The 14,701-nt window shown below is 50.4% G+C and overlaps 1 protein-coding gene across 2 annotated transcripts in view; it reads left to right on the plus strand.

The window, feature by feature from the left end:
- Nucleotides 1–14,701, plus strand: part of CACNA1H (calcium voltage-gated channel subunit alpha1 H) — a 153,225-nt gene extending 138,524 nt beyond the window's left edge. For both annotated transcript variants that reach the window (XM_071443802.1, XM_071443804.1), the window contains exons 30-35: nt 600–678; nt 2,459–2,580; nt 4,261–4,560; nt 7,600–7,783; nt 11,092–11,258; nt 11,925–14,701. In XM_071443802.1, coding sequence (XP_071299903.1) covers nt 600–678; nt 2,459–2,580; nt 4,261–4,560; nt 7,600–7,783; nt 11,092–11,258; nt 11,925–13,010 — 1,938 coding nt within the window. In that variant the 3' untranslated portion in view covers nt 13,011–14,701. The remainder of the gene's footprint in view (nt 1–599; nt 679–2,458; nt 2,581–4,260; nt 4,561–7,599; nt 7,784–11,091; nt 11,259–11,924) is intronic.

Below are 14,701 nucleotides of genomic sequence, written 5' to 3' on the forward strand. Positions count from 1 at the left end.
TTTCATGTCACTTGTCACCCCCTTCAGCCGCCCTGGGGGCTTGGAACACCTCCAGCAGCACCTGGAGCTGCCAGCGCTGGTGTTTGGGATCAGGATTTTCCTGTGGGACACAGAAAGCTGAAATCGGGGAAGCTCTTGTTGAGAAGGGCCTGCAAAGGAAAAGGCTCAGGGAGTTCTCCTCTTCTTGGAGCACTGCAAGCCCTCCATGCCTGTGAAACCTCTGGAAGCAGCTCCTCTCCTGCCTTGCTGCTGTCTCAGAGTCCCAGCAAAGGAAAGGAAAGGGCCCCAAACCCAACCCAGAGCCCAGGTCCCAGAGCAGCCCTGCCCCACAGACTGCCCTGGGTGGCCAAATTCCAGAGTGGAGGGTGATGGAGAAGCTGCTGCTTCCCCCAAGGGCATTTCTGCTCCTTGCCCCACACAAAGACCTCCCTGGGCCCCTTGAAGCAGAACTCAGAGAGGGACCAGGCTGCTGGTCCCAGGGGAAATCTGATTTTCCTCTGGCCCCCCATCCCTGCTGTGCTTGTGTTGAAAATGTGATGGAGTGATTTTATTCATGACCTCGACTTGCCTGACCCTTGTTCTGCTTTCTCCTTGTGTAGGTAGGGAACCTTGGCCTACTTTTTATGCTCCTGTTTTTTATCTATGCTGCCCTGGGAGTGGAATTGTTTGGCAAGCTGGGTGAGTAATGGGCCCCAGGCCGCTGGCTCCATCCGGTTGGTGTTTATTTGCTATCTGCCTGCTTCCTTTTCTCCCTCTCTCTCTCTCATTCTTGGGCCTTCCTTAGCTTCACACTCATGTTCTGAAGATGGAAGTTTGCTCTTGATCTCAGGGTCACAGCTGACACACGAGGATGTAACACAGAACCTTTCTGACACACACACACACACATTCAGGGCTCTGGCCTACGCCAGCCTTGGCTGGAGAGGAACTTTTTGCTTTTTAAATATCATTGCCCAGCATGGATTTGTTCAAGTTTGCTACTGGAGACAGAGCACGAGTCTGCAGAGCTGGATGGGGGTCAGGTTCCTGCTGGAGAGATGCCACCATAAACATGTCCCTGCTCACAGCTTCCCCCACAGCCCATCAGTTCCCTGCACTTGGCTGCCACTGCTCCTGCAGCTCCCAGGGCTCCTCTGTCCCCTGCTCTCAGCATTACCCTCCCCTCTCTCCATCAATCAGGAGGCATCCAGCGCTTCCTGCTTGTCCAGCATTAATTAATCCTCCAGTTTGAGGAGACTGCAGCTGCTCAGGAATGTGCCCATCACTAAAATCAGAGCAAACCCCAGCCTTGCCCAGGCTGGAAAATGCTGTTGGAGGGAGCTGTGTCTGCATCCTCAACATTTCCATCCCAATTAGAGCTCCAGGAGCACCAGAAGGGCCCTTCCTGAGCAGAGTTTATGGCTGTCATTAATCCCCTTTATGAGCCCAGCCCTCTGCTCAGATTACAAGTGCCTGAGAGCAGAATAATTCTTTCAACCAAAACCAAATTATTTTTCAGTCTCTCACAAATTCCAGGGAAGGAATTAGTTCTGCACCCACCCTGAGTGAGACACTGAGGGTTTATATTTCACCCCTGGAGTTATGGGTGTAATTGTTCAGTCAAAGGGGTGAAAAATGGCTCTTCTGGTGTTTCCACACACACCTGGGCAATGCCAGCCCAGGGAACCCCACTGGGGCAGGACTCTGCTTCCCAGCCCAATTTAATGGGAATATTCCTTCCTTTTTCCTGATCAGTCCATGCCAGCCACAAGAACCATCAGCCCTCTCTCCCCCAGGACTGGTCATTTGTGGGTTTTTCTTGGATTCTTTTTTTTTTGTTTTTCCTTCCAATTTACCTCAGAATAATTACCTAAGACTGAAATGCCCAACCAAGAGCCATTGCTGCCTGTCCTAATGGATATTTAACGAGGCTGTGTTTTATGGGAAGATGGATATTTCATATGTTCAATTTGCATTCATTAGGCTATTAATTCTCAGGGGGAAAATGTCAAATTGCTCCACTTTATCTCAGTGAAAATATCCCTTGTGGTGGATGTAAAAAATCATCAAGGCAAGGGCGCAATCAACAGGAAAACAGACAAAGGAGGCTGTAGAGCAGGAGTAAAGAAAATCACAGAAATCAGACGATCATGGAATGGTTTGGGTTGAGAAGGACCTTAAAGCCCATCCATGGGCAGGGGCAGGGGCACCTTCCACTAGCCCAGCTTGCTCCAAACCCTGTCCAACGTGGCCTTGAATGTTTCCAGGGAGGAGAATTCCACCCCCACCATTTCCACAGCTCCTGCTGTCCTGTCCCAAGGTTCTCCAGCTGCAAACACCTTTCCCCCTGTCCCCCCTGTTCCTCCTGAGCAGGATGTCACCCCCCCAGTGCCATAAATCCATGGGAGGTGGCTCTGGGGGCTGCTGTGGGTACTCCAGCATGGCTTGGCTGATGTGCTGCTCCTTCCCTGCCCCACAGATTGCAGTGAGGAGAACCCCTGTGAGGGCCTGAGCCGCCACGCCACCTTCACCAACTTCGGCATGGCCTTCCTCACCCTCTTCAGGGTGTCCACGGGCGACAACTGGAACGGGATCATGAAGGTGTGTGCATCCTCTGGGGGCTTCCTCCTCTCTGGAGGCGCAGTTTTTAACAGATTTAGGCAACTCTTGGGCGAAAACAAAAATGTTTCCTCTTAAGACCTCAAAAATGGGACTTCCTAATAGAAAAGCCAGGTGTGTTTTCAAGATCTGTCCAAAGTCTCACCCAGCCTGAAGCTTTGTTCCTGGATGTAATATTGAAGGAAAATTATGCTGGGTTTTTGACTGGGAGGGGTAACCATGTGCTCTGGGTGCTGTGCCTTTGGGATGTGTCATAGAATCACAGGATCATGGAATGCTTTGGGAGGAAAGGGAATTTAAAGCTCATCCAGTGCCACCCCTGCCATGGGCAGGGACACCTTCCTTGCTCCATGCTCTGTCCAACCTGACCTGAAGCACTCCAGGAGATGAGAAATCCAAAACTTCTGGGCACCCCATTCCCCTCTTTGTAGGTGCTGTAATCCATGACCCCCTTATTTCCTCTTACCTGTTGCAGTTGTACCCACTTTGTGTTCTTTTGGTCTTTTGAGACATAAACTTTAAGGAATTTAGAGATTTTAGGGGAGCTAAGATTTTAGTTAGAGATAAGCTTTATTGGAGTTAATTAAAATAAATGGGTAGGCCTTGATGAAGTTAAGAGTTAGTAGTTAACTAATAATTCATTGCTTGTCAACACAATGTTTGGTTAGCTGGGTTTATAATGTAGAATATAGAAACTGATAAATAGCTTTTAAGAACATAAGACAATTGTAGGCCTTCTCTGTTCTGAAACCAATGGGAGTTCTACCAATGGGTTCATTTGTCAGATTTGCATTGAAAAGGTGGAAAGGTCAGAACGAGGAGGACTTAATTTACTTCCTCATTTTGGGACCCCTCCCCATGAAAGGGACCACCAACTCATTTCAAGGAGCAAACTGTGCATGCTTAATGGCTTTTGAAGTAATTACCATACAAAGCGAGGAATGGGATGTACCAAAGTTATGAATATGCATTTGCATTTTGGGTATCCAATACTTGTGTAGATAAAAGGACTCTGCAATCACCTCTAAATTGTGGGGTGTATTTGGGAGCTATCCCACAATAAACAAACACTTTCTAACTTTAAACTGTTAGAGAGTTTTTGGATATCGGTACCAGATCAATATCCATATTGGGAATGGGATGTACCAAAGTTATGAATATGCATTTGCATTTTGGGTATTCAATACTTGTATAGATAAAAGGACTCTGCAATCACCTATAAATTGTGGGATGTATTTGGGAGTTATCCCACAATAAACACACACTTTCTAACTTTAAACTGTTAGAGAGTCTTTGTCCCTCACAGTTGGATATCGGTACCAGATCAATATCCATACTGGGAATGGGATGTACCAAAGTTATGAATATGCAGTTGTACTTTGGGTATTCAATACTTGTGTAGATAAAAGGACTCTGCAATCACCTGTAAATTAATACTTAAATAGATAAAAGGGCTCTGGAATCACCTGTAAATTGTGAGGTGTATTTGGGAGTTATCCCCGAAGGCTGCAATAAACTTTCTAACTTTAAACTGTTAGAGAGTTTTTGTCCCTCACAGCTGGATATCAGCACTAGATCAATGCCCATATTTCCAATGACTCAGTTTGTGCCCCTGGAGCCCCAGCAGAGGCTCTCCAATGGCTGCCTGTCCCCCTGGTGCAGGACACGCTGCGGGAGTGCACGCGGGAGGACAAGCACTGCCTCAGCTACCTGCCCGTCATCTCCCCCGTCTACTTCGTCACCTTCGTCCTCATCGCCCAGTTCGTGCTGGTCAACGTGGTGGTGGCAGTGCTGATGAAGCACCTGGAGGAGAGCAACAAGGAGGCCAAGGAGGACGCTGAGATGGACGCCGAGATCGAGCTGGAGATGTCCAGAGGAACCGGCGGGAGCAGGAGCGGGGCCGGGGAGAGCCGGGCGCTGCACGGGAACATGGAGCACCCCAAGGGGAAGCAACAAGGCCTGGTGAGAGCTGGGCTGGGGAGGGGATGGATCCCACCAGCCTGACCAGCAGATCCCACACAGAGCCAGAGAGGGAGACAAGGGGCTGTCCCAGCCCCTACCCCAGGGATGTCACCCTCACCTCACATCCTGAGGCAGCTCCAGGCCTCCTGGAGGGGGAAACGTTATCCTGGCCATTATTCCAGTGGAGAGTTCAAAGTCCACCTCTCCACTCTCAGGTTGTGGATTTAAAGTTCAGAGCCATAAAAGCCACACAAAAGTCCCTGTCCTACTGTCCCAGCCAGTCCTTGTCATTTTTCAGGGCAGCAGGACTAATGAGCAATCCCAAAAACCCTGGGAGTGCTGGCACTGGGAGCCCTGGCACCGGCAGCATGGGATGGGGTAAATTCCCTTCACAGGTTCTGTTTAATCCCACTTTGGGATTTCCAGAGGATCCTCCAGCAATTTAGTGCTGCTGTAAACCTGCAGCTCCCTAAGGCTCTGCTGAGGACATGGAGAACTTGGGAATTGTCAGAGCCCCTCAGAAAGGAGCTGCAGGTCCCTGGGTTGATTTTTGGAGGTCCCTGGGTTGATTTTTGGAGGTCCCTGGGTTGATTTTTGGAGGTTTCTGGGTTGATTTTTGGAGGTCCCTGGGTTAATTTTTGGAGGTTTCTGGATTGATTTTTGGAGGTCCCTGTGTTGATTTTTTGGAGGTTCCTGGGTTGATTTTTTGGAGGTTTCTGGGTTGATTTTTGGAGGTCCCTGGGTTGATTTTTTGGACACTGCCTGCCCTCTGATCCCTGCCAGTTTTCCAGGAAAACAATCAGAAGTGCAGGGGGGAGGGAGGGTGTGAGATAATTGTCTCACCCCATGTCAGCAGCCTGTGATTAAGAGTGAACATGGAACTGCTTTGTCACCACCATCACAAATAAATCTACCGCGAAATCAGTGGGGGCTTGGAGATTAAATTACATTAAATTAGATTTTTGTGAAATCTATCAGGCTCCATTAGGGCGAGGAGAAAGATTTGGTTACACAGGGATGGGGAATTGGCTGTTTGAATGTTGCTCCTGACAAACATTCCTGCAGGGAAATGCCCAGGTTGCTTTTCTAATTGAGGGAAGAGAGGGCACCTCCCCTCACACAGGCTGGGAATGCAAACAATCCGTTCTCCTTGGGCTTTCCTCATCTTCCAACACTTCCCAAACACATCAGGAGCCAGGCAGAGCCTCCTTTTAACCCTGGAGGTGATGAGGGGGAGAAGTGTCCCCTTTATCCTTCCACCATGTCCTGCCACTACCCCACAAAAGCCCAGGCCACCAGGCTGAGGTGGTCCCACCCACAGGAGCTGCATTTTGGGGCTGTGTCTGAGCTGTCCCAAACCTGTCCCTCCATAACCACAACCTTTCCAGCCTCTGTCCTTTCCACAGAGCATCCTTTAAAATGTGCATTTGGTGTGTCTTCAAATGTTAAACCCAGAGCTGCAAGCAGAGTTTTTTGTTTGTGGAGGAAACAGGGTCAGGTTTGATTTTATTGTTGTTATTGCAAGAACTTGTTTGTGGTGCTGAGGAAACTGAGGCAGGGAGGGATCAACACCTCAGGCTTCCAGCAATCCCCAGAGCTGGGATTCAGGAGATGCTCCAGGGAGATTCCCAACAAACCAGAAGGGCTTCAGCCTCCTCTGCTCCCAGTCACCCCCCATGCCCAGGTCCCATCCCAATTTCCAGGGTATGGGATCAGGCTCTGGAGTGCAGCAGGTGTTTCCCAACAAGGAGGAGGAGCAGCAGTGATGCCTCCAAACCATCCTCACTGTCCAGGGCAGCTCTCCAACAAATTTCCCATCCATGGTTCATAATTCAAGCCCTTATTTCATTTGAAATTTACCCACGTCCCTAATCCAGTCAGCTCTCAACAGCTGAACCTTTAAAAATGGAAGTGGCTGATGTCAAGAAGGGCTTTCTGTTCATTTGTTCCAGCCACAGCCAAGCTGAGCTTTAGGAGCCAAATCCTCAGATCCTTCTGTTCAGGTGCTGAGACCTTTTGTTCTCCTTGTGGCTCAGGGCTGAGCAGGGGCCCCTGGCTGCCCCCAGCCCAGGATGAGCTGGGATGGCCAAGGACCAGCTGGCCCTGGCTGCTGAGGCTTTCATCCATCAGCTGAGAGCCCTGGGTGGCTCCTGGGCACAGCCACAGCTGGCAGAGCTGGATGCCAACAATCTGTAAATACCTGCTGGTCCCTCCTTCCCAGCCAAGTTCCACAGGGTAAAAGCATGGAGTAATTCATCTTGGGGTGTGCACCTTCAGGGAGCTGAGGAAAGACATTTCTAAGCCAGAAATACAAGTTAAAAACCAGATTTAACCAGATCCTCGGTGAGCTCCAAACCTGAGGGATCTCGGGGACAGGTTTTGCTGGCAGAGCAAAGCAAAATACATTTAATTTAAGACATGCAGCTGGGAAAATGTTTTCAGTCAGTCACTGGGATGCTGATGTGAAGGGAGAACCAGAGGGATTCACTGTGTTTGAGATAAAAGGGGAAATTGGGAGGGCAATGTGTCCAGCCAGGACAAGGGAAGAGATGAGAATCCTGACTCCATGTTTCAGAAGGGTGATTTATTATTTGATGATATATATTATATTAAAAGAAAATGATATATTAAAACTACACTAAAAGAATAGAAGAAGGATTTCATCAGAAGGCTAGCAAGGAATAGAAAGGAATGATGATAAAATCTTGTGACTGGCCAGAGAGTCCAGGCCAGCTGACTGTGATTGGTTATTAATTAAAAACAACCACATGAGACCAATCCCAGATCCACCTGTTGCATTCCACAGCAGCAGATAACCAACCATTGCTTACATTTTGTTTCTGAGGCCTCTCAGCTTCTCAGGAGAAAAAATCCTGATGAGAGGATTTTTCATAAAATACATCCATGACAAGAAATCATTCTTATCTTCTCGCAGGCTTCTCCCAGGACGATGCCTGGGAAATCTGTGTCCCCCTCTGTGGCCAGAGAGCTGCTGCTGCCACGGGGGTGGTGCCACCTCTCTCTCCTGTTGCTCTGCAGGGCAGTGCAGGCTCGCTGAGGGCCCAGGACTCCCAGAAGCTGCTGACAGTCAGGAAGATCTCCGTGTCCCGCATGCATTCCCTGCCCAACGACAGCTACATGTTCCGGCCCGTCACCCCCGCCACGGCCCCCCTGCCCCTGCACGAGGTGGAGATGGAAACCTACCCCTGCAAAGCCCAAAGAGGTACCACCCTCACAGATTCCTCTGCTCTGGGGCAAAGGGTTGGGTTCCTCACCGCGAGAAGGATGTGGAAGGGCTGGAGCTGTCCAGGGAAGGGGGTGCAGCTTGGAGGGCTCAGCCTGGAGAAGCTCAGGGGGAAACTTCTCATTCTTCAAAACTCCTTGACAGCATGGGGCAGGGTTGGGCTCTGCTCTCAGGGAACAGGGTCAGGGTGAGAGGAAACAGCCTCAGGTTGTGCCAGGGGAGGTTTGGTTTGGATTGGATATCAGGGAAAATTTCTTCACTGGAAGGTGTTCGAGCTTCAGAACGGGCTCCCAGGGCAGTGGTGGGGTCATCATCCCTGGGAGTGTTCAAAAAACCTGTGGATCTTTCTGAACCTGTGTTCAAAACACCTGGGACTTGATTTAGCACTGGCCTTGGCAGTGCAGGATTAATGCTTGGAATCCATGGTATTTTCCAATCTTTACAACTCCATGGTTACACCCACAGAGGGGTTCAGTGGGGAGCAACCAAGCCAAGCATGGCCTGAGCAGGGCTCGCTCCCCTGTGGTTCCAGCAGCACCACAGGGCTTCCCCACATCCTGCAAAGCTCCACGTCTCCATCACCTGCCCAGCAGCAAGCTCAGGTGTTTGGGGAGAAGCAAAGCTCCCAAGCTCAGGTATTTAGGGAGAAGCAAAACTCCCAAGCTCAGGTGCTTGGGGAGAAGCAAAGCTCCCAAGCACAGGCACAGGTTTTTAGCTGAGGGAAAGGGAGCTGTGCATTCCCTCTGACTCCTGCCTGCAGATCAATAACATCCCCAGGAATAAAAGCCAGAGCTGGGATGGCTTCCAGCACAATTCCTCATGTTTCAGGCAGGCTGCAGCCTCGGGGCAGTGCCTTTCAGCAGCACACGTGGAGTTCAGAGCTGCAGGAGTTTCTTTGGCAGCAGAAAGATCAGAAACCACTCTCTGGTTCTTCCTGAGCCCAGCCTTGTAATGAATGTCATGGAGAGACCCCAAAATCCAGGAATCACAGAGCCTTTGAGGGGGCATTCATCCTCTGCATCCCAGCACATTTCCCTGGAAATGCCTTTCTGTCTCTTCTGTCAAGCTGCTTTGAAGGGGAAATTGTTGGAATTTAGGGTGTTGAGAAGTTTAGGTTTATTAAGTTGATAGATTTTTATTTTTAAGAGAGTATTGTATTTAATTAGAAGTTGTAGAGAAAGTTTTTTAAATTAAATTATAGAATTGAGGTTATGAGTGTGTAGTTTGATTAGCAGTGTATAATATTATGTAGTGGAAAATTTAGAGTTTAAGGTTTTAAAATATAGTGATATATGTAAAGTAAAATAGAGGTTTTAGGGTGGAGGTTGGGGTGCTTTTGTTTAATTTTTTTAATGGGTTTGGGTAGTATTCTATAATTGGATAGAAAAGCTTGTATTGTGGGATATGAGGGATTAGTTATTAGGTTAAAAGTAAAAATACAAAGGAAATAGATCTGAAACACAACTCTGCCTCCCTAAAAGCACACGTGCTCCTGGAGGGGCTTCCTAGAACTTTTCCCAGCCTGGTTCCCTTTGATCCAGCATGGTTTGAAATGCCAGAACTGCCCAGTGGGTTTGCATAGCCTGATGTGCTCTGATTTCCTTGGGAGAAGGAACTCTGTGTTTGTTCAGACTCTCTGGGAGCCAGGTCATGTTCTCTGCTCAGTGTTTATTATTATTTCACCTGCAAATTCCTGGTGAAGGAAAGAAAACAGAGGTTGAGTTTCGCAGGCAGCCTCCTGGGGCTGCTTTTCATCCCTGGAGTGGCTGTAAAGGAGGATTTATATCCATATAAAACTGCTGGGGCATTGGCAGGGGTGGGTAGAGCCCACCAAGGATTCTCCGATGTTTCCTAAATTCCAAAATTTCTCTCCAAGAGCAAGGGATGGATATGATGGATATGATGGATGTGACTGTTTACCTGGTGGTAAAACCAGCAGCACCCCAAGCTGTGCTGCTCCTGAGCTGCCCAAACTCTGCTTCAAGTCACAGATCCATAAATTATATCCAAATAAAACTGAGCCCGTGGAGACTCCCACGAGTGTTTTCATGGGCTTCAGGATGTCTGATCTTCTTCACTGAGCACACAGTGAAAATCCTGTGGGATGAGCAGATCTCAGGATATTTTGGTTTTAGATGCAGTTTGCTGATTTCCTAGAAAAACAAGAGAAAAAATATCCAGCTCCAGAGATCTTCAGTGCTCCTGAGCATCCAGTTTGGAGGGGGTTTGGGTTTCCTATATGAGAGCTCGATGGAAAGTGTCCAACAGGAGGAAATTCCAGCTGAGGACAGGGAGTAGAGCATTGAGTCTGGATTTTATGACCATGTTTGTGACAGACTTTATGCCAGAGTTTTTCTGCATCATAAAAAGCACTTTATAAAGCCTGGAATAGCACATGAACAGCACAGGCTCAGCCTGAAAGTCTGGGTCTAAGAGAACCCAAAAAAAAAACCTGGGGAGAAGCAGGGTAGGGGTGGGAATTCCTTCTGTGGTGTTCTGGAGAAAAGCTCCAAAAGAAAAATTATTAAACACTCACTTTTCTTTGTCCCCACCAAGAAATCTGTCTGTGAAATGCAACTGTGATGTGTCTGGATGGCTTTTGTCAGGGGTTCAAGTTCCCTGACCCCTGGGTGAGATCTCTTGGAGTGATGGATAAGGGTGTTTGTAACACGGAGCTGGGCAGCACTGCAGGAACAGACGCTGGCTTTCAAACTAATGAGGACAATAAATCCTGCAGCCAAAAACCAGAGAAGATCTTTCAAACAACTCCCAAGTGCAGAAAAGCAGCACCACGGATGGGCTGGGGAGGAGGGATGGCCTTCAGACCCAGCCTGGGAGGCTTTGGGAAGAGAAAGATTCCAGCCTGTCCACGGCTCAGGGCTGTCAGAGCATTTGGAGCAGCTCCTGGTGGGACCACACTGAGCTGAGCTGAGCCTTGGGGACAGCCCCTGGTGCTGGCTGGGCCGGGCTGGGCTGGATGGGAGAACTGCCATGGGCTTGCAGAAGTTGTAGAATATCTTGAGTTAGAAGGGACCCACAAGGATCAGAGCCCTGCACAGAGACCCCAACATCTGTGAGCTCCCTGCCACCCCCGCTGAGCTTCAAAGCAGCAGACAGGACGAGGGACAAGGTTTTTAATCCAAGGTTTACACCGAGGTTTGGCATTTCACCCAGGCCCAACAGGTTTCTCCTTCTCCCTCCTGTGTTCCCTCCCCTCTGGAAGCTTCTGCCCCAAACCTCGAGAGCCCCCACGCCCAGCAGTGACTGCTCCCTCTGTCCTGCCCTAGGATCCATCAGCTCCACCCGCTCCCAGCCCGTGGGGGGCAGCTCCTCGCTGAGGGTGCCCGCGGAGGCCGCGCGCTGCCCCGGCCAGGACGGGCGGCACCGCTGGAAGGGGCTGGTCCCCCATGGCAGCCCCCGCTCTCCTGCTCTCAGCAAGCTGCTCTGCAGACAGGTGAGGGGCCACCTGCACCCAGAGGTAACTCCTGTCTTGTCACCTGGTTCTTTCTCTTCTTTCCTAGTCCTCTCTTGTGTTTCTTTGCTTGGAGCTAAAGTGGAATTCCTGTTTCAGAACGTGAAAACGTGCCATAAATTTTGATATGTTCCCAGGAAATGTGGGAAGGTCCTTTTATTCCCTGCTTCCATCTTCATGGCTGTGCTGTTCTGGGAAATAAGAGCTAAAGTGTGGGGAGAAGGTGCCCAATCTCCATTTGAGAGAGGCCTCCACCATGATGGGTTGTGCTGGCTCAGGATTTGGGGCTGGAACAGCCCAGCAGATGCTAGCCCTGAACATGAAGGCTCCTCAGGTTTATCCTGTTGTACAGGAGGGTCTGACAGCACTGGCACGATGGGGCAGAGGTGAGGTGGGCTGTGTTAGACCCACCAGCCCTTTGCCTCCTGCCATGGGCTCCCCATCCCTGTGAGTGTCCCAGGCCAGCTCAGATGGGGCTTGGAGCAGCCTGGACTGGTGGAAGGTGCCCATGGCAGGGTGTGGAAGGAGATGGGCTTTAAGACCCCTTCCAACACAACGTGGCTCTATAATTCTGTGTCCATCACTGGAGGTGCTGCTGCCCAGCACATCCCCAGGCTCTCACCCCACTTCTTTCCTCTCCCCTTCCAGGAGGCCGTTCGGACAGACTCGGTAGACGGACAGACTCCAGAGCAGAAAGACAGCCAGCAAGCGGAGCCTGGAGAGCCCCAACCATCAGCAAAGCAGCCCCAGAGCACCCTCACCCCCAGCCCTCTCCATTCCCCCCTCCCAGCCACCCCTCCACGCTCCCCCCCATCCTCCCCACACCGGCCCCTGGGCCCCCTGGCACGGAAGCACACGTGTGGCCAGCACGGCGTTCCCAGCCGGCCACCCAGCCCCAGCAGCCCCTCTGGCCCTGAGGGCTGCCAGGGCGAGCCCTCAGACCTGGCTGACGAGGAGGTTCGGCACATCAACAGCTCGGCCAAAGACTGGGCAGAGGAGCACTCGGACCCCGGCAGCCGCTCCACCTCGCCCTTCACCTCCCCGGCCCCGTCCCCCGTGCCCCTCAAGAACTGCAGCACAAGCAGCCTCTCCCGCAGGGAGAAGGACTTGAAGAAGTTCTACAGCACCGACACCAAGGGCTTCCTCAGCAAGCCCAGCTGGGCCGACGAGCAGCGGCGGCATTCCATTGAGATCTGTCCATCCGGCGGCGCCCCGGAGCCCGCCGAGGACAAGCAGCGGCCCCCTGGCCACGTCCAGCCGGAGGCCGACTACATCCACGGAGCTCGGAGGAAGAAGAAGATGAGCCCGCCCTGCATTTCTATAGATCCTCCCATGGAGGACGAGGGAGCGGCGGCCCCGCGCACCAAACCCTCCGAGAACACCCTGCTGCGGAGGAGAACCCCGTCCTGCGAGTTCCCGGCCTACCGAGAATCCCTGGAGCTCCCGGAGAGCCGAGGGGAGCACCTCAGCATCCCCAACTTCTCCTTCGAGCAGCTGGACAGCGGCTCCTTGGGCAGCCTCTCGGAGCTGCTGGACAGCGGGCAGTCCACGCCGGCCTCCCTGGACTCGCGGCCGGACGCTGAGCCGAGAAAACAGGATCACATAAAAACTCAGCGGGGCAACGGCAAAGAGGGGGGCAAAGAGCTGCTGGGCACTGCCAGGAGCCCCCCGCGCAAGCAGGACTTGGGCCCCGTGACTGTTGCCACAGAAGAAGGCACGGATGACCCAGTATAGCTGCTGGGATGGGGGACAGGGGGGGTCTCAAGGGCTTGTCACCAATGTGGGGGTTCCAAACGAGGGGACCCAGGGCTCAGGGGTGGCCATCACCGGGGCCGTCCCCTCGCTGCGGCCACTCGTTGGGAGGAGCTGTGGAAGTTTGCAAAAAAACCACACAAACACACACACACACACACACGCGAGAAAAAATGAAAAAGAAACCAAACGAGCGGCTGGACGAAACTGGGGATGGGGTTTTGGGGGATTTGGCAAGAGGTTTTGGGGTTTCTTTTCTAAGGGGAAGGTGGAGTTGATGCAGGGGTGGCTTCGTTCCTCCCACGCCACTCCGTGGCCTCGATCACATTGATTCGGGTCTGAGGTGGTGGTGGTTGGGATCTGGGGGGATTCTCTTGGGGTTTTGTTGTTTTGTTTGGTTTGTTTTTTGTTTTTTTAATTTTATTTTATTTTATTTTTATTTTAAAGATGCTCAACTTTTCCTGAGGCACCTTTTTGAGCTGTCACATTACGCTGGAGTGCCTGGGAGCTGGACGTTGTCTGTATATCAGCAGTTCTATAAATAAAAATTCTGTATTTGTGAGCTACAAAATGAGGAAACAAACATACAAACAAAAAAAAAAACCTGGAAAAAAAAATAGACCCACAAAAACTCTCTCTTCATAATGCACATATTTTTATAGAGAAACAGAGATGCTGTTTTTTGCATTACATGGGTGGTGTTTCCTTGGGTTTTCTGTGGAATTAATTATTCCAGCCATTCATTTTCCAAATGTTTCTCCTCTTTCCTCGCTTCCCTGCCCTCCACCATCACCCCACCAGCTTCTTCTCACAGCCGATGCTTCTGACATCTCGCTCATTTTCTTTTGTACTTTAGAGGTTGTCCTAATTACAGACAAAAAAACCAAATCACTACTGAATTGTAGCCAGTGCAATAATAAGTTATTCATTCTTCTTGTCTGTCCAACTGTCCTGTTGCTTTTTTCCCCCCCCCTTTTTTTTAACTGAAATTCAGGTTAAACGTCGCAATAATCTGAACTAACGTGCACAAAGACGGTTTCTTGTGTTACAAAGAGAAAAAACTAATGAAAAAAAGGAAAAATAACTACATTTACAGAGAGATTAAAAAAAACTGAACAAATAAATAGTAAATTATTTAAGAAATGTATTTTGTTTACTGCAGTTCTAAGTAAATTATTGATACAGTGTGTAAAGGTGTAAAGAGCTGTCGTAGGTGATGTTCTTTGTGAGCATTTAAGGTGACGATTTGTCCTCCTCGTGACAGAACAACTCCAACCCCTTGGGGCAGTTTGCACTGCCTGTCCCTCCCTCCCCGTCCCTGGACACGTTCCCTTCCCAAGGCCCTTCCAGAAGCCTCTAGAGGAATCCAGGTCACCTTTTAACACCACTTTGGGGGGGTTTTTTTGCAGCTTTTTATTTTTATTTTTTTTTCCCCTCCTTCCCCACCCCTCCTGCAGGCCCTGTGTCCATGGCCCAGCTTGGCCACGGGAAATAGGAGCAGGAAGGAGCCCGTGGACACCCAGGGGGGAACAAACCCATCCAGTCGTTTCCGTTTGGTTCCTTCCGTGCCGCCTCATATTTATGCCTTCACATTTATCTTCTGTTATCGATGCATCCATTACTCCAAAGGAAATGTATCTTGTTTCACATCTATTAAACTGTATAAACTGGAA

Source organism: Agelaius tricolor, unplaced genomic scaffold (assembly GCF_023055355.1).
Source record: "Agelaius tricolor isolate 1412-34295 unplaced genomic scaffold, bAgeTri1.0.p SCAF_19, whole genome shotgun sequence".
Lineage (NCBI taxonomy): Eukaryota > Metazoa > Chordata > Aves > Passeriformes > Icteridae > Agelaius > Agelaius tricolor.